Source organism: Dipodomys spectabilis, unplaced genomic scaffold (assembly GCF_019054845.1).
Source record: "Dipodomys spectabilis isolate Male_0828 unplaced genomic scaffold, ASM1905484v1 ptg000097l, whole genome shotgun sequence".
Taxonomy (NCBI): Eukaryota; Metazoa; Chordata; class Mammalia; order Rodentia; family Heteromyidae; genus Dipodomys; species Dipodomys spectabilis.
The window spans coordinates 4,135,501-4,152,994 of NW_024870774.1; the positions used below are offsets into that span (position 1 = coordinate 4,135,501).

Sequence of the window (17,494 nt, forward strand, 5' to 3'; positions counted from 1 at the left end):
CCTAATTGGAAGTCAGAAAATTCTATGAGACTCTTACCTCCAACGAACCAGCAAAAAGCCACAAGTGAAGGTGTGGCTCATGGTAGAACACCAGGCTTGACTGAAAAGCCAAGTGAGAGTGTGGGGCCCTGAATTCAAACTTCAGTACCAATAGTAACCCCTTCTCCCACTCAAAGCCAAAAGAAAACAAAAATCCCTATGATCTATGTGCCAAATATACCCCCTTGTTCTTATATAGCTTATGTTCTTACATAGCTTATACATAAAGTTTATGAGCTTTATGAGTCCTATATGTTTATGAGTTTTACCCAAGGGGTGGTTGAGTGTGCGATGGAGACACCGAACAGGGGGATTAAGGTCTAGTCTCTGGGGTGGCAGGTCCAGAGGATACGAAGGCTGGATGAGTTTGGAGAGCAGGCTGTAGGGAGCAGGGCCAGGGAAACCGACGAACTGAGCATTGGGTACTGAATGCGTAGGGGATCAGCTAGTTCTGCCTAATTCTCCTCTTATGAATTGAGGCTTGATCCACCCATGCTCTGGACCGAGTCTTCTTGCACTGTGTGAGGGGTGGCTGAGATTGGTTCCTGCTGGCCTCTGAAGATAAACATGACTTTGAATGGCACCACATGTACTTGTATGAAGCCAGTATAATCTAGTACTCTTCTTAGAGCAATATTAAGTATCATCACCACCAGCAGTTTTTACTCATTTCTTTATTAATATAGAAAAGGAGCCCAAGGCAGCTGGACCAGTAGTACAAAGCACCAGGAGTTAATACTATTCTGGTGAAAGGGTTGGCTTTACAAAAGTGAAGGAGCAGGGAGGAGCTGCCCTGCTTCTGGGGCCAGGCCCAGCCTACTACCCAGAACTTCAGAGCAGCATCTGGAATGAGACCCTTGGAAAGGGCTGACAGGTAATCTGAGGATGGGATGAGCTGGAGACCAGGGGGTAGAAGGCAGGAATGAAGGATCAGGCAGTAAAAATCATTTTGTGGCTGCTAAGAATAGAGAACTATGGGTTTGAGGCTTCCCACTGGATCATGGGCAGGGGCTCCCAGTGGCCCTCAGCTCTAGGAGCAGGTAGAAAAGTGCTGTGGATTAGTGGGCATGGCATATCCGGACATGGCCCGGGGGTGGAAGGGTCTTTTTCCCTTCTCTCCACTAGGAACCACCTTATCTCTGCACTACATGGGGGCTTCAGGGCCCAAGGCACAAAGGGAGGCCCAGAGTCCTCCCATTGGGAGGAAGACAGGGCAAGGAAAGATTATTTGAGTGTACTCAGCTTTTGCCACCAAGAGCAAGACACGGAGCATGAGAAGAGCATGCCTGTTTAACAGGGCTAGAACAGGGGGGCAAAGAAAGGCTTGAATTTAGACAGTGAGTAGGATCAGCCCATGACAATGGTGTCTGTCTCAAGCCTTAGCAAATCAAGTCTGCAACCACATGTAGTCCTGGGTTCCAGAATTCATATCACAGAAGTGTGTTATGTCGTATCTAAACTGTTTCCTTCATCTGCCGATGAGGACTTGAGAGATGACCTTTTAGGTCATGGAGTGGAACTCTGCAGATAAATGGAAATCTAGGGCCTGCTTTTGGTAGGTAAGTGGTACCAGATCTCAACCAAATCCTGGACAGAGGTGAGGAGTGATATAGAAAGATGTTCTTGCATAGAACCCATTCCCAGAAACACTCTAGTGTTAGGAAAGAAAGGCCGTTAGGAGCTCTTCTCTGCCCATAGGAAGGAAGGCCACACACAGAGGCAACATGGCTCGATGCAATCTCTTCATAATGACTAACTGCTAACACATGGTGTGGGCATAATGGGGTGGCCTTGGGCAATTCTTTTCATTCTTCCCTAGGTTGGGGAGTTCAAGGCTTCTTGTGGCTTCTGCCTCTTGCCCTCAGCATAGGATCAAGAGTGCTCTTATTCAGTGTGGTCCTATCTTGGGGACAGCCCAAGACTCTGCCTGGCTGGCACATGTTAGTTGGTGAGGAAAGGACAGAAGGGGTGACTAAGCAGAGAGGGAGACAAGAGTGACTCTCTGGCTTTCTCCTCTTCCTCTAGTGAGAGCAGCTCAATCAACCGAGTCACAGATCTCCTCCACCACGGCATTGAAGATGTGTGGCTGGTCAGCATAGACATGGTGCGATGCACCCTCTATTTCCTGTGGAGAGAGGACCCACCAGGGTAGAACACTCTTTAATCCCAGGGTTGGAAAGCTATACCACCAATTTCTTCTCCCCTCAGACTTGCCTGCCCCTTTTCTTCCTCCTCCCTCCCCCCGCCCCCCAGCTCCACCTTTCTTCCTAGAGTTTGTGCTTTCCAGTGGGACTTGGATCACAATACCCTGTGTTACTTCTTTAGCCATCCCCTGGGTCTTTCCTTCTACATGAGCTCTGCTCTGCCTGGCTCCTTTCAGCCAAAGGCCCAGTTAACTAGAGCCTATGATTGGCAGTCAAGTTGAGCATCCTCACTGGCAGTGAAGTGGGGGTGGCAAGAGAAAAGGGGAGGTAGAAGTATAGTAGGAAGTGTTCATAGTGGACTCTACTTATTCCACTGCTCCTGGCTTCAGTTTTGGGTAGGATTATGGGGAGAGGTGTTGGGGAGGTTGAAGTGGCAGCATATAGCTGGCTACTTTAATAAAAACTTGTCATTTTAGGTGGGCACTTGTGGCTCACACCTGTAATCTTAGCTACTAAGGAGGCTGAGATTTGAGGATCACAGTTCAAAGCCAGCACAGGCAGGAAAGTTTATGAGACTCTTTATTTCCAATTAACCACCAGAAAACCAGAAGTGGCACTGTGGCTCAAGCGTGAAATGCTTGTCTTGAGCTAAAGAGCTGAGGGACAGCACCCACGCCCAGAGCTCAAATCCCATGACCAACAACCCTTTCCTCAAAACCAAAACAAAACAAAACCCTGCAGCTTGTCATTTCTTTCTTTTTCTTTTCTTTCTTTCTTTTCTCTCTTCTTTCCTTCTTTCTTTCTTTCTTTCTTTTTTTTTTTTTTGTGCCTGTACTGGGGTTTAAACTCAGGGTCAGGGTGCTCTCCCCTAGCTTTTTCTCTCAAGACTGGTGTTCTACCACTTCAACCACACCTCCATTTCTGGCTTTTTGATGGTTAACTGAAGAAAAGAATCTCATAGACTTTCCTGCCCAGGCTGACTTTGAACCTTGATCCTTAAATCTCAGCTAGGATTACAGGCATGAAGACACCAGCAGCCAGCTAGCCAGAAGCCCCTATTTGTGACATTACAGATAGAGCCATACTTGCCAAACCCACCCACTGACTCATCTCAGTCTGCTCATTTTCACCTCACTCTAATTATCCTCTCCAGCTTTCCCTCTCCCCCCTTCCCAGGGCTAAGAGTTGATTGACCAACAGTCAATCAATATGCTGGCATTTGATTCATGACTCAAATGGATGGGTCAACGTACCATGTCTCGGACATAGGAATCTGGCCGCTGCATCTTCACCTTTTTCCCTGTACTGGTGTCTATCCAGGTGTTTGCCCCATAGATCATTGTGATGGGCACATCTTTTCGAATTAAGTGAATTCTCTCCAACATGGGACGCCGAGCCCAGCCGAATGACTCCATCATGGCTTTGAAAGCTGTTTCACCACTGGCAGAAGCAAAACAGGTTAAAGGCAATCAATACAACAATTCTGGCAGCAGAAAATGTCTACTTCTTGGTCTCTTCAGAGGCTAGAGCAATACTTTTGTACTTTTCTGAAGGCCTAGAACTGGCTCATTGAATATCAGTAACATTAGGAGATGAGTAAAATTCCATAGGTCAAACCCTACAGTGCTATCCATCAGAATGAATTATTACTTATTTAACCAAATATTGTATGTCATGCTGGGGTGTTAGTTGGCTAGATGAAGGGCCATAGGAACAGGACAGATAGGGTAGTTGCCCTACTATAGCACGTGTTTAGGCGTTAAATGATGAAATCACAGGAGTAAGAATTCATGTAAAACGTCCTGAGAATCATGAAAGTGTAGTGAGAGCTATGGAGAACACAGATTAGGGGGGAGGGAGAATTCATTTGAAGTGTACCCTGAAGAGTGAGAAATAGAGCAGTGAATAGGATCTCCTAAGGAGATTTCTGGATTACCAATCAGCCTTATGAGGACTGGGCAAGCAGCAGTTCTGTTAAGAGAGAAGCAACAAATGCCAGTTCATCTGCTTTCCTTCTTGGTTGTCTCCTTACGTAGAGTGCACTGGGGTCATGTGGGAGGTATCTGTAAGGCTGGGGCAGGGACCAGCTTTCCAGGTCAGTCTATAGCTGGAGAGTGAGTTAGGGGAGAATGGGAACTATGGCCACTCCTAGGCTCTATTGTTCAGTGTAAATATATTCTGCCTAGGCTACCAGAAGCTAAAAACTTTTCCTTAAGACATTGGAACATGATAAATCCATGATAAGTCATGGATTTTGCTATCTGACAGACATGAATTTTTCTTAGGAAATCAGGTAATCAGAAGAATATATTTTAATTTTCTCATTTCCAAGCTAGAGGTTATACTCATTGCATTAGGTCATGTTTAACAAAATGACAATACAAACAAAGCTTTGAAGTTTAGGTGAAGTGAAGTAAGTTCTCATTAAACATTTTTCCCTTTGGCTCGATTTCTTGTTTTCTGAGAGACTGATCAGAGTTGCCATGAGCTTTTCCATTATAACTAACAAGCAAGCTGAGTGCCAGAGCCTCATCCTGCAATCCCAGCTACTCAGGAGGCTGAGATTTGATGATCACAGTTCAAAGCCAGCCCAGCAAGGAAAGACCATGAGATTCTCATCTCCAATTCACCAACAAAAAGCCAGAAGAGGAGCTGTGGTTCAAGTGATAGAGCACTAGCCTTGAGCAAAAACAGCTTAAGGACAGTGCCCAGGACCAGCCCCAAAACAACACAAAAACTCATGGAGTTATAAATGCAAATAATGGTATTGAGGGTGAACAAATGGGAGCTAGTTATCCTACTATCATGTCTACTTTACCCAGGACATAAGTAAGAAGCAAGATTATTCTATGGTTTAGATTCTACAAACTCAGTCTAGAATGGAACAGGTTCTGGGGAGAGGGCCCAAGTTGAGCCAGTGGGGCCTTGTGTGGGCCTGGTAAGAACCAGGAGCAGGAAGCTAGGGCTGCCTGAATTCACTGCTTAAAGTTTCTACAGCATTGCTTAACTAGACCCTTCCATTAGCTGAGCTCCCACACTGCCTAAAAGCTGCCCTGGTTTGAGACAACACTGAGTTGTCTCAACAACTCAGTGAGTTGTCTCACTGAGTTGTTCTTCACAACTTGGGGTTCCCCTGGGTGACCTAGACAGGTGTGAAGAGTTGAGACAATGCTTCTGGATCCTGCAGCTCAAGGTGAAGCCTCTAGAAGATGTCACCACTGCAGAGTCAGTCTCAGTCTCACAAGGCATTGCTACAGGGCAAGATTACCTCCCTGGCTTTCTCCTGCTGTCAATACTGCCAAGACTAAGCCAGCAAGTCTGCAGGGCCTATGGTATGAGTACAGGAACTTCTCAACACCATCAAAAGAAGTAAAGGAATTTCTGCCACAATGGTAAGTTATGTCAAAGTGCACAAAATTAAGTTTAATGCAGATTCTTTTTTTTTGGGTCCGGTCGTGGGGCCTGAACTCTGGGCCTGGGTGCTGTCCCTCAGCTCTAGGTTAGCGCTCTTACCACTTGAGCCACCGCGCCACTTCTGGCTTTTTTCTTTTTGCTTATGTGGTGCTGAGGAATCAAACCCAGGGCCTCAGGCATGCAAGGCAAGTGCTCTACCACTGAGCCACCTTCCCAGCTCTAAATGCAGATTCTTATACTGAGTGATACTACTTACAGGAACTGTGTTCTGTACACATGTGTGTGAGTGCATGCAAATGAATTGATGCAAGGAGGTTCTCTGAAGCAATGTCAGAGGAGAGATTTGAAAATAAGGAGTACCCTTGGGAACTGCAAGTTGGTGACAGGTGAAGACTCCTCTCTGCCTTTTAAACCATACCATGTACCATGCATTGTCAGGCACTGATGGCTCATGCCTGTAATCCTAGCTACTCAGGAGGCTGAGATTTGAGGATCACAGTTTGAAGACAGCCTGGGCAGAGAAGTCTGTGAGACTGTTACCTCCAATTATCCACACACACAAAAAAAATGAAACTGTGGTTCAAGTGGTAGAGCATCAGCCTTAAGCAAAAAAAGCTGAGTGACAGCACTCAGGCCCTTAGTTCAAACCCCATGACTGGCATATATACACCCACATCAAAACAAAACAAACAAACAAACAAACTAAAAAGCCCGTATATAACATTTGGAGAAATGTCACAATGAAATCCTTCCCCATATAGCTAATATATGTTAATAAAAATAAGCAAATAAAAAATACTACATATGCCTGTTTTAAAAAAATTAAAAAAAAATAGTTATATTATGTTTTCAGCAAAAAGTAAAAAGGATTTTTTGGGAAATTTTCCCATAGGCTTCTCAGGCCAACCATTTATCTCTAGGGTAGAGGGGAGAGCTTTCCTCTAGAGATGGTCAACAAGCTTAATTAATCTATTATCTTCTACACAGTCTGTGTCCATCCCTCGGGAACTCTGGAAATGATCTGATGGTGCCTGTGCTCTTCTGAGTCAGTACTTTGTGGAAGAAGAAATAAAGCACTTCACTCTGCAGCTGGTTTTATCTCTGAAAAGTGTCTGTCCCAAGCTGACCCTGGGACCCTCACCTGGGGTTCTGCGCGTTGCAGTGGTAGATATACTCTGATATGGTGTCATCTTCAAAGAAGTCTGCAAACTTGCGCTTGAAGTCAGGCCGAAATCTCTGCACCAGGCCAGGCCCTGAGAGAGGTTTAAAAACAAACATGGAGTAGATAGTTTGGGTGTGTGTGAATAAGAATTCTGTCTATATACATTTAAACAAACATAATCAAATGCTATTTCTAAGGGTTTATTTGCTTTACAAATTTGTGTGTGTGTGTGTGTGTGTGTGTGTGTGTGTGTGTGTTGGTCCTGGGGCTTGAACTCAGGGGCTAAGTGCTGCCCCTGAGCTTTTTTACTCAAGGCTAGTGCTCTACCACTTGAACTACAGCTCCACTTCTAGTTTTTTGGTGGTAAATTGGAGATAAGAATCATGATCCTCAGATCTCAGCCTCTTGATTAGTTAGGATTACAGGTGTAAACCACAAGTGCCCTGCCTGCTTTATGCATTTAACATTAGGGAGACAAGAGTGTAGAAGTCTGATGGGAAGTTCCAGGTGACTTCAAATGACAGACTGGTTACCAAAGAAACAGAGACAGACTAACATCAGAAGAACCAGATTATTTTGAAGTCCCATGGTCTTTTCCTATAAGGATCACAAGCTCCACTTGTCTATGGATGAGATACTTTTCCTTTACAGTCTGTGCTAGGTTCTCTTTCTCTCTTGGACCCTTATGGCCTTTAATCTTCTGAAGGTAGCGGATGAAACCATACCACTTCCCAAGAGCCCTCTCATTTTCAGGTCTGTAACAGAATACAGGTGACTTAACAACGCTGGTGTCCCAGACTCAGTGCTGAGTTAGAACAATCTGTTCTTTCACCTTTCTTTACTTTATACAAGCAGTGGGGAACCCAAACACAGACTGTGAAAATTGGGTCTACTGATCAACTTATCTCTCTCTCCCTTGTGGCTTTTACTCTGTGAGAAGTGGGTGGAAGGTACAATGAGACTATCCACCAGTTCTGCCCTCTTCTCCTAGCACAGCCATCCATGGCTGACAGCCAATCAGTGAACTATAACAGCTCCTGTGCCCTGCATGGGCCTGGCCAGAGTTAAGGCCAGAAAAAGGGAGAGTGGTTAGAGCAGGTAGACTCTTGGAAAAGGATATAGAGTCTGCTAGAATCCATGGGATTGGAGACCCTGACTTAATCTTCTTTCCACTTGCTCCCTCTTTGGCACCTGTGACTCCTGCTAGACTCTTCCAAAACTCCGAAACTCCTCACTTCTGTTCAGATGTTCATTCTACCCCACTCCCCATTTGGAGCCATTCTTGTGTGTGTGTGTGTGTGTGTGTGTGTGTGTGTTGGTATTGGGTCTTGAACAGGGACTGGGTGCTGCCCCTTAGCTTTTCTTCCTTTTTTAATTTTTCATTTTTTGAATATTTTTATTATCTTTTAGTAGTTTTGCAAAGGAGTTGCCATTCAAGAAAGCAGTTTATGAAAAGTGTATTTTGATCAATGTCACCCTTTTCAACATTCTCACCTACCACTCCTAACCCACCTTTTCCCTCATTTTTCTTAATTTTTTGGTTATCTATTTTTTTTGTTTTTGCTATTTAACAAAGCACTTCATGAATACAATGCATCTTGATCTGTGTCATTACTTCAACATATTCACCCTCCCTTGTCCTTTAGTGTTTTTTGCTCAAGTCTGGTGCTCTACCACTTGAGCTATACCTCCACTTCTAGTATTTTTTAGTGGTTAATTAGAGATAAGAGTCTTACAGACTTTTCTGCTTGAGCTGACTATAAACAATGACCCTCAGATCTCAGCCTCCTGAGTAGCTAGGCTTACAGGCATGAGCCACTGATAGTTGGCCATTTTATTTTATTTTATTTTTTTGGAAGGGCCACATAGATAACTTTTGTTCAGCCCTCATTGCTCACAATATTGAGCAATGACCATTACTATATAAATATTAGCCATAAGTATAAAAGAGGGGTCACCCACCTTTTCAATAAAGGGAACTTTTATTTATTAATTAATTAATTTTTCTTTTTATTTACTTATTTTCCCTTCTCATTCCCTCCACAGTGGGGAGAGTTTGATATGGATAGTGTGAGATGAGAAGGCTGGAGCTATTTCTCCTGTTCACTATGGCTGCCTATTCCCCACTCCACTGCCTTCTATATTACTCAAAGGATTTGCTGACTATTACTTAGTGTGAAGTGACCCAGAACAGATAAGAATTGGTATTTGTGTAGAGCAGTGCATGGTTCAGAGGGCTTACCACTTTGGGTTGTGATGGAGGCTCAGGTTCTGACCCCTCCTTGCTGCAGGTGCTGAGTGATGGGAATGAGATCAGTGTTGGGCCCTGCAACTGAATCTGTAATAGGCTGTCCCACAGACCCACATGTGCAGCAGAAAAGTCCCTTCATAGCACTCAGCTCTTTCTAGGGCTTTGCCAAGGTATGGACTAGGTATTCTGCCCTACTTGTTCCTTGCACAGGAAAACTTTTTCCATGCAGACTAAGGAAAAAGAACCTTTCTGGGACCCTAAGCAAAGATATTGGATCCAGATTTAATAACTTTGTGATGATGGTAGGCCCAGCCCCACTTTTTATGAATAAATAGGGATGGTGGGAAAAGATGTGTAGTGGAGCTTGGTTAACTGGGACAACTTTGGTCTTAGTAGAATTTTCTTATTTGCAGATTACTCACCCCAGGGCCCAGCAACTCGAAGGACAGCCAATGGATTAGAACGTCCCAGGACAGATGCCACAGCCTTGACCCAGGTTGGAGGTGCACGGATCTCACTGGGGTCAGTTGGTCTCAGAGGAAAACCCCATGGGTCCACCAGTATAAGGTGTTTAACTCTGCATCAAAGGAGGAGAAAGGAAAATATGTTGTATTTACTTACTTGAAGGTATCATAGTACTTAAACTGCTTGGGAGATAGAGACCTATTAGAAATGAACTCTGGAAACTTCCCAGCGAGCTAGGAGTCATGAGGAAGAGGGTGGGTCTTCTTTACCTTTCAGGGTACTTGATAGAGTAAGAAGTAGCCAGAAATCCTCCCAAGCTGTGCCCCAGAAGGATCATGCTGGGGATTCCCATCGTCTCCCGCCATGTTTCTATAGAAGTCACAAACTCATCTTCAGCTCCCTCTGGGTCCCTTGGGAATGTTGGCCTTGAGCTTCGGCCAAAGCCGAGCAGATCAAAGGTGTGCAGTGTGCGGCGGGTACTCAGGGAATCCATGTTGAGGATCCAGAGGCCCACGCCGCCCCCGAAGCCATGCACCATCACCAGAGGGGTGCGGTCCTTTTGCTCAGGGCTCACAGTTACTGTCCAGATCTTGTTCTGGTTCGGAAGGGATACATAGCGGGCCAGAAACTTGTTCTGGAGACCTGGGGATAAACGAAGCGCAGGGTAAACCAATAAGGCTGTGGGGTTTTTTCCCCCCTTCTCCACACTCCTGGACCCTTCACAACATTCCTTAGCTCTTCCCTTCTGCAAAGACTCTCCTTGGCCAAAGTTTAGGCTAGCTCCTTTGAGCAGCTCTCTTCTTCATTCATCTCTGCGCCCCGGCCCCCCCCCCCCCCCCCCCCCCCCGTTGGGCCTGGTCCTTGAGCCACAGCTACACTTCCACTTCTGGTTCTTTGGGTGATAATTGGAGATAAGAGTCTGGGGGTGGGGGTGGGGCTGGGAAGGTGACTCAGTGGTAGAGCGCTTGCCTTGCATGCCTGAGGCCCTGGGTTCGATTCCTCAGCACCACATAAGCAAAAAGAAAAAAAGCTGGAAGTGGCGCTGTGGCTCAAGTGGTAGAGCGCTAGCCTTGAGCTGAAGAGCTGAGGGACAGCGCCTAGGCCCAGAGTTCAGGCCCCACGACTGGACCACCCCTCTTACCCCCCCAAAAAAAGTCTCACGGACTTTCCTGCCCAGGCTGGCTTCAAACCATGATCCTCAGTTCTCAGCCTTCTGAGGAGCTAGGATTATAGATATAAGCCACCACCAGCCAGCTTCTCCTTGCTCTTTTCATCTAATCAAATTCTTCATCCTCTGCCTTTAAAGTCAAAGTCCTTGACCTTCAGTAAGAATCTTTAATCAGTTTAGTAAAAACTTCTCTATCTTTGATGTCTCCAGTTAGTAATTTTCCATCCATTGCCCCCATTTATCCTGCCCCTTAGCTATAAATCCCCAATTGTCCTTTTAGTATTTAGAAGTCTGATCTCTCTTCCTATAGCAAGAGACTTGAATAGACATTTGGATTAAATAAATGTCAGGATCTTTTTTTTTTCTTTTATGCAACACCACTTGAAGAGTTCAAATCCAAGCACAGTATGTAGAGCATTTAGTCTATAGCTATCATATCTCTCTAGCCTATGTGTTCAGCTCCCTTGGGACCTGCAGTGACACTAACACCCTGGCACCACATGCTCTTATAGCATTGCTCTTGACCTATGTGTGCTTGGGGCATGACAGATGAACAGAACTGTGGTCTAGTGGAGGATGTGATGGGAGTTGACTGAGACTTGAGCTTATTCCTCTTAGACACAGAGATGCCTGGGTCCTGGACAAAGGCTTGAAAGCCCTGGCTGTTCTGTAGCTGTACTTACTCAGGTCCAAAGATAGAAGATAGCTATGACTAGGGCAGGTAGGAATGATTATAGAAGAAGCATAAGAGACTTAGCCCATGGGTCTTATTTGAGCCAATGGCTACTACTGCTTATGGGATGACTTGTACCTATGTAACGCTACACATGAGAGCCAGCTGTGAGTTCCAAAGTTCTTTGATAAACAAGTAATTATGGGCCAAGACAAGGTAGAACACAGGAGACAGCAATATTAGAGAATGTAGGACTGCTAGTCCTTGGGTCAGAGGTGAGAAATGAAGACGTGCTTAACTATGTGTTTTGTTTTGTTTTGTTTTTTGCCTGTCATGGGGCCTGAATTCTGGGTCTGGACTCTGTCCCTCAGCTCTTCAGCTCAAGGCTAGTGCTCTATCACTTGAGCCACAGAGCTACTTCTGTTTTTTTTTTGCTTATGTGGTGCTGAAGAATTGAACCCAGGGCCTTATGCATGCATGGCAAACTCTACCGCTGATCCACCTTCCCAGTCCTTAACTATGTGTTTAAAAGAGAGGAGAGCCTGGTATGTTCATACCTGTAATCCTAACTACTCAGGAGGCTGATATCTGATGGTCATGGTTCAATGCCAGCCTGGGCAGGAAAGGCTATGAGACTTTTATCACCAATTAGCCATCAAAAATCTGGATTGAAGCCGGGTGCTGTGGCTCTTGCCTGTAATCCTAGCTATTCAGGAGGCTGAGATCTGAGGATTGTGGTTCAAGGTTCAAAGCCGCTTGGGGAGGAAAGTCCATGAGACTCTTACCTCCAATAAGCCAGCAGAAAACCGGAAGTGGAGTTGTGGCTCAAGTGGTAGAGCTCTAGCCTTGAGCTGAAGAGCTGAGGGACAGCATCCAGGCCCAGAGTTCAAGTCCCATAACCATCACAAACAACAACAAAAATCTAGATTGAAGCTGTGGCTCAAGTGGTAGAGCACCAGACTTGAGTGAAAAATGACAGGACATCACCTAGATACTGAGTTCAAGCACCAGTACCAACATGAGAAAGAGATAGAGCAGCACAAAAGAGAGATACTAGTATAAAAAAGTGAGAATGCACTGGGTGCTGGTGGCTCATGCTTGTAATTCTAGCTACTATGGAGGCTTAGATCTGAGGATCATGGTTCAAGGACAGCAGGCAAGAAAGTCCGTGAGGCTCTTATCTGCAGTTAACCACCAGAAAAGCAGAGGTAGCTCTGCTCAAGTGGTAGAGCACTAGCTTTGAGCTGAAGAGTTGAGGGATAGTGCCCAGGCCCAGAATTCAAGCCCCATGACCAACCCCCCCCCCCCAAAAAAAAAGTACAAATGAAAAATGGAGAGAGAGAGAACAAGTGAACAGGAAGAAGAGATAGAGGGGGGAAGAGGAGAGGAACAAATTTGTGTGTGTACAGACAGCAGTATGTATAGGGTTTGAGGTGAAGCTATAGGATGTGGCAAAACCTAACATATGGCTAGGGAGAAGCTAAGGAACTCCTACTAGGGAATATGGCGTCTGTCATGTGAATTTCCTCTCAAGTCATTGATGTGTCCTTTTCCCATCCTACCCATGGTTAGTAAGGATCAGTGGGCTAGGTGTACCCAACTCTGGGTTGACCCTGGATCCTTCTTAGACCTTCCTGATTGAGAGGTAAAGGCTGTCCCTTCTACTTACACTGAAGGATCTTGGCTTCCACATTCTTCAGTTGGGACATAGAAGTGGGGCGCCAAGTGGGCAGCCAGCTACTCAGCCAGCCTTGAGGCCTGGAACAGGGAGACACAGAGATGCTTATTGGCAACATTGGAAAGGAAACAGGTGCTTAGCTTTGCTGATGGCTACAAGTTTTCAGGGAACAGAGTGTTTCCCAGCCTCAGGAAGCCTGCCCATTGAGGCCACAGCAATAGCCTCACTGCCTGATAGTTTGTTACTCTTTCCTGGCAAATGGCTATCAACAATGTGTCCCTTGTTTTAGCAGATATTTAGAACACCATGTATACAATACCTTTTATAAGCCCTTTTCATATTTAGTATCTTATTTACCACTCCCCTTTTGTTACTGGCTATCAGTTTATGTTCAAAGAGATTAAAAAGGAGAGAAAGCAACTTTTAACCAATAGTTCCTTTTTTTTTTTTTTAAACCTTCTCCAGGACAAGCTGTTCCTTTGGGGCAGAACAGATAAATTCTCATACCTCCTGCTCTCCTGGCCTTCTTCCAAACTTCTAGAAATATGCTTCACTGTGCCAGTGTCAACTGGGCCTTCAGGTAATCAGCCTACCCTAAACATGGAGTAGGGCATGCAGAGAACTGGAAGTCAGACCTGGGTTCGAGTCCAGGTGTGATTCACAAACAGGCTACAGCTACCTTTAACCTTTGTTTTCCAGACTGAAACACAGTAAAAATGAATCCATCCGCTTTCTCCTTCAAACCCAATAACTTAAATCATTGCAGAGTAGAGGTTCAATCATCAGCTTTGGAATAAAGACAACTTCTAGACCTCAACGGCAGTACTAACTTTGGCCTAACTTTATGCATTTAGATATGTAAGAGACCTTACCAGATGGCCACCACAAATTAGATGCTCAATGAATTAGTTTTTATTCTTCCTTTTCCATCCTATATAGAATTTCTCTTCTCTTGGACTCTCTCTGGGTGAATGAAGGGGGTGAGAGGACCGATGCCAACAGCTGCAGGAGTGGCCGATGATGTCAGCATGATCAAGGCAGAGGTTTTCCATGGGAAAACCATTACCAACCCCATTCTGCACACGGGACACCCTTTTGCATTGTTGGAAACAGAAAGTTTTAGATTAGATTAAACTGTTTCCTTAGAAGTCATCTAGTTCAACTTTTTTCCTTCCTTTCTTCCCTTTTCTCCTCCTTCTCCTCCTCTTTCCTCTTCTTCCAGTACTGGGGCTTAAACTTGGGACCTAGTCATTGTCTCTTAACTTTTGCACTCAAGATTGGCACCTACAGTTTCACTTCTGGCTTTTTGCTGATTAACTGTAAATAAGATTCTCAAGGACTTCCCTGCCTGTGCTGGCTTTGAACTTTGGTTCTCAGATCTTAGCCTCCTGAGTAGCTACAATTTCAGGTGAGTGACTGGTACCCAGCTCAGCTTCACTTTTTTACAAGTCAGCAAACTGATGCCTACAGAAGTCATAGAGCAAGTTAGAAAAAGGCAGGAAGTAGACCCAAATCTCAAAACTGAGTTTCTAAGTAAGTTACTCCCTGGACCTTCAACCATCAGCTTCTCCAGGCCATGCACAAACTTTTACAGTACCTAATCACATTTTTACCTGTTCCTCTTTTCTGAAAGGTATTCTTTAAAGCCAGAAGACTAGAGTTCTAATTTAAATACTGCTACTTAACAGTAGTCTGAGTATGGGCACATCATTTAGTCTTTCTGTATCAGTATCCTCATTTTTAAAGGAAGCTACACCAAGCCAGCCACAAAAGCTAACAAGGCTCTCTTTCAACTAGGGCAAGTGTTATATGCTTTTGATCTTAGGTAAGTGGGAAGCATAGGTAGGAGGATCACATCCCAAGGCCAACCAGGAAAAAGAGCAGAAAATTCTATCTGAAAAATAACTGAAACTAAAAAGGGACAGAGGCATAGCTCAAATGTTCCAGCAAGCACCTGTTTAGCAGGTGCCAGGCCCTGAATTCATATCTAGAGTGTATAGAATAAAACCTAGCCACAATAAACTCTTTTTTTTTTTTTTTGCCAGTCGTATACCTGAACTCTGGGCCTATGGGCTGTCCTTCAGCTCTTCAGCTCAAGGCGAACGCTCTACCGCTTGAGCCACAGTGCCACTTCTGGCTTTTTTTCTTTTTGCTTATGTGGTGCTGAGGAAACGAACCCAGGGCCTAACGCATGCAAAGCAAGCACTCTACCACTGAGCCACCTTCCCAGCCCGCCCAAGATAAACATTTTTTCCGGGCTAAGAGCTGAGGGTCAGCGCCCAGGCCCAGAGTTCAGGCCTCACGACCGGACCCCAAAAAAAATTTAAAAAAAAAAACAAAAAACATTTTTTCCCTCAGCTAAATCATAACCTGTCTATATTCCCACTGACTTGCAAGTAGCAACTCCCAATGTGTGCTGCCATTGGGAGTGGTACCCCTGATGGCTTTAGTGGGATGTGGTATTATCTCCATCTGTCTCTTCCTAGGGAGACTCAGAACCCTTGTAACATTCCACTGGAATTGCTTGTTGGCTTGAAGTATGGAGATTAAGACCATAGAATTTGGCCCAAGTCTAAAGACACAGACTTTCTCTGCATACCATGAAGACTAAGTCAGATGATGACATCCAAACTCTATACTCCCTGCAACTGCCCAAAGTAGAGCTCAGGAGAAATGCTGTCCCATGAACAGCACCATAGTCTCCTAAGCAGATAAGATATTCCTTAGGGGAGACTTATTTGCTTTCCTTTTTTCACCCAATCTGTTACAGTTGAAGAACAGGAAGTGGTGCCTGGCATACTGTCTCTACTCAACACTATTAGGGAGATAAAGGCTATGATGTGAAATGGAAGCAAGGAGCACAGAAACCACTTAGTCATGAACTTGGACTGGCCAAGGTGGTCGCTTGTCCATCCTGGTGGAGGTAAAGTGGAAAGGGTTCTATGTTGAGAGAGAATCTTCTACACTTCTGTGATCATAGTCAAGGCTCCTTATTTTCATTGGGCATCAGCTTATTTGTAAAATGGAGCTAAATGGCCTATATCCCTTTCAGACTTGAATATTCCTCCCCTAAGTCACTGCATGTTTCCACTCTGAAAAGTTATCTTTGAAAAGCAGCACTCTTCTGTACAGTTTCTTCAGTCCAGGAAGCTATTTTTCATAAACTTTTGCAGCTATCAGTTCTACAGGTCTGGAGGTTGAATACTGGGTCCAGGGAAGGCCCTGTTCCGGTGAAACCAAGGCTTGGCTGAAGCTGAGTCATTCTCCCCCTAAGCAACTTTTCTTTGCCCCTACCAGACTTCCAACTGCTAGTCACACCACCTACAGGTGGCATCCCAAACTTGATGGATGCCCTTGGGTCAGTGATGAAAATAGAAACCTCCCACATTTCACAAACCAAATGCTGAGACCACTGTGTTATGTCAACATAACGATTAAAAACATCTCCAGTTAGGATTGCAAATAGCAACGTGCCTTGGTGGGCGAGAACCAAAGAAACTGCACTCCATTCCCAACGCCCTGAAGCCTTCTGCTTCTTCCCACGCCATTACCCAACGGGCTGAGGGAGCCCCTTTCACCCGCACCACTGTGACCCAGAGCAAGTCGAGACAAGCACCTCAGCAACTACCCCCACATCTGCATCGCATCCATTTGTTTGCGGAGTGAGGAGGGGTGGGGGGCGGGAAGCAAGCTCACCCCTTGCACCTTACCACTAAACCTGACGCCGGAGGCGAAGGAAGGGAGAACGAGTGGTGAAGACGTAAGTAGAAAGTCAGAATCCCTGAACTGCAAGCAAGCTCACCCACCATCGCTGCCCTGTCTCTGCCACCGCCTCTTCTGGGCTTAAAGCACAGCAAGCAGATGCAACCCCCAGCCCTCCCTGGAAGCCGACCTGAAAACGGAAAGGCGGGAAGGTGTCTTAAAAACTGATCCTCAGTCACAGAGTCCCAGGATGAAGGCCCAGAGAGACAAGAGAGGGAGAAAGAAAGAGACAGGATTAACTCACTGCTGCTCCAGATCGTCAGCCATAGTAAACAAGCCCTGCCGGGTCGAGCAGAGCCAGCCCATCCCTCCTCCTGACGCCAGCACCAGCTGACCCAGAAAAGTATCGGGTAACAAAGGGGGCGTGGCCGGCGCGCGCCCGGGCCCGAGGTGCAACCGGGAGCAGGGTGGTGAACGAACCTCGCCCTGGCCCTCTGTCCTGCACGACCCACAAGTGTCGCAGCAGGGATGACTTGGGGGCGTCGTCTGCGTTGGACAGTAATCCTGCTCACACATTAGGAAGACAGTGCACAGAGATAGGTGGTTATGAAAACCCCAGACTCTCACAGGAGCTCCATAATAATTAATTCATAATTTTGCAAGAAACAACGCAATTAAGTTCACAGGCCCTCACACTCTTTCGATTTCTTTTGTAGCTCCCTTCCCTGACATCTCCCTCTCCCCCTACTCCGTGTTCCATCCAGTGGGATGTTTAACATGTTTGTGGAGACATGGCTT

At 45.6% G+C, this 17,494-nt stretch overlaps 1 protein-coding gene across 1 annotated transcript; it reads right to left on the bottom strand.

Moving 5' to 3' along the window:
• Nucleotides 1-695: 695 nt before the first annotated feature.
• Abhd4 (abhydrolase domain containing 4, N-acyl phospholipase B) lies at nt 696-17,086 on the bottom strand. Its single transcript, XM_042686439.1, has 7 exons — nt 17,001-17,086; nt 12,986-13,074; nt 9,745-10,117; nt 9,433-9,587; nt 6,739-6,850; nt 3,437-3,623; nt 696-2,164 (listed from the first exon to the last, which is right to left on the bottom strand). Exons 1-7 carry the CDS (start codon nt 17,060-17,062, stop codon nt 2,075-2,077), a joined length of 1,068 nt encoding a protein of 355 aa, XP_042542373.1. The 5' UTR covers nt 17,063-17,086; the 3' UTR covers nt 696-2,074.
• Between the last annotated feature and the right edge of the window lie 408 nt (nt 17,087-17,494).

What these genes read in the sequence shown, in the direction of transcription:
- Abhd4 (XM_042686439.1), bottom strand. Translation starts at nt 17,062, where the DNA reads ATGGGCTGGCTCTGCTCGACCCGGCAGGGCTTGTTTACTATGGCTGAC. An exon ending in GGAAGCCAAGATCCTTCAGT is followed by an intron (nt 10,118 to 12,985) that starts GTAAGTAGAAGG and finishes GTTTATCCCCAG; the next exon opens with GTCTCCAGAACAAGTTTCTG. An exon ending in TGCAACGCGCAGAACCCCAG is followed by an intron (nt 3,624 to 6,738) that starts GTGAGGGTCCCA and finishes TGCTTCTGCCAG; the next exon opens with TGGTGAAACAGCTTTCAAAG.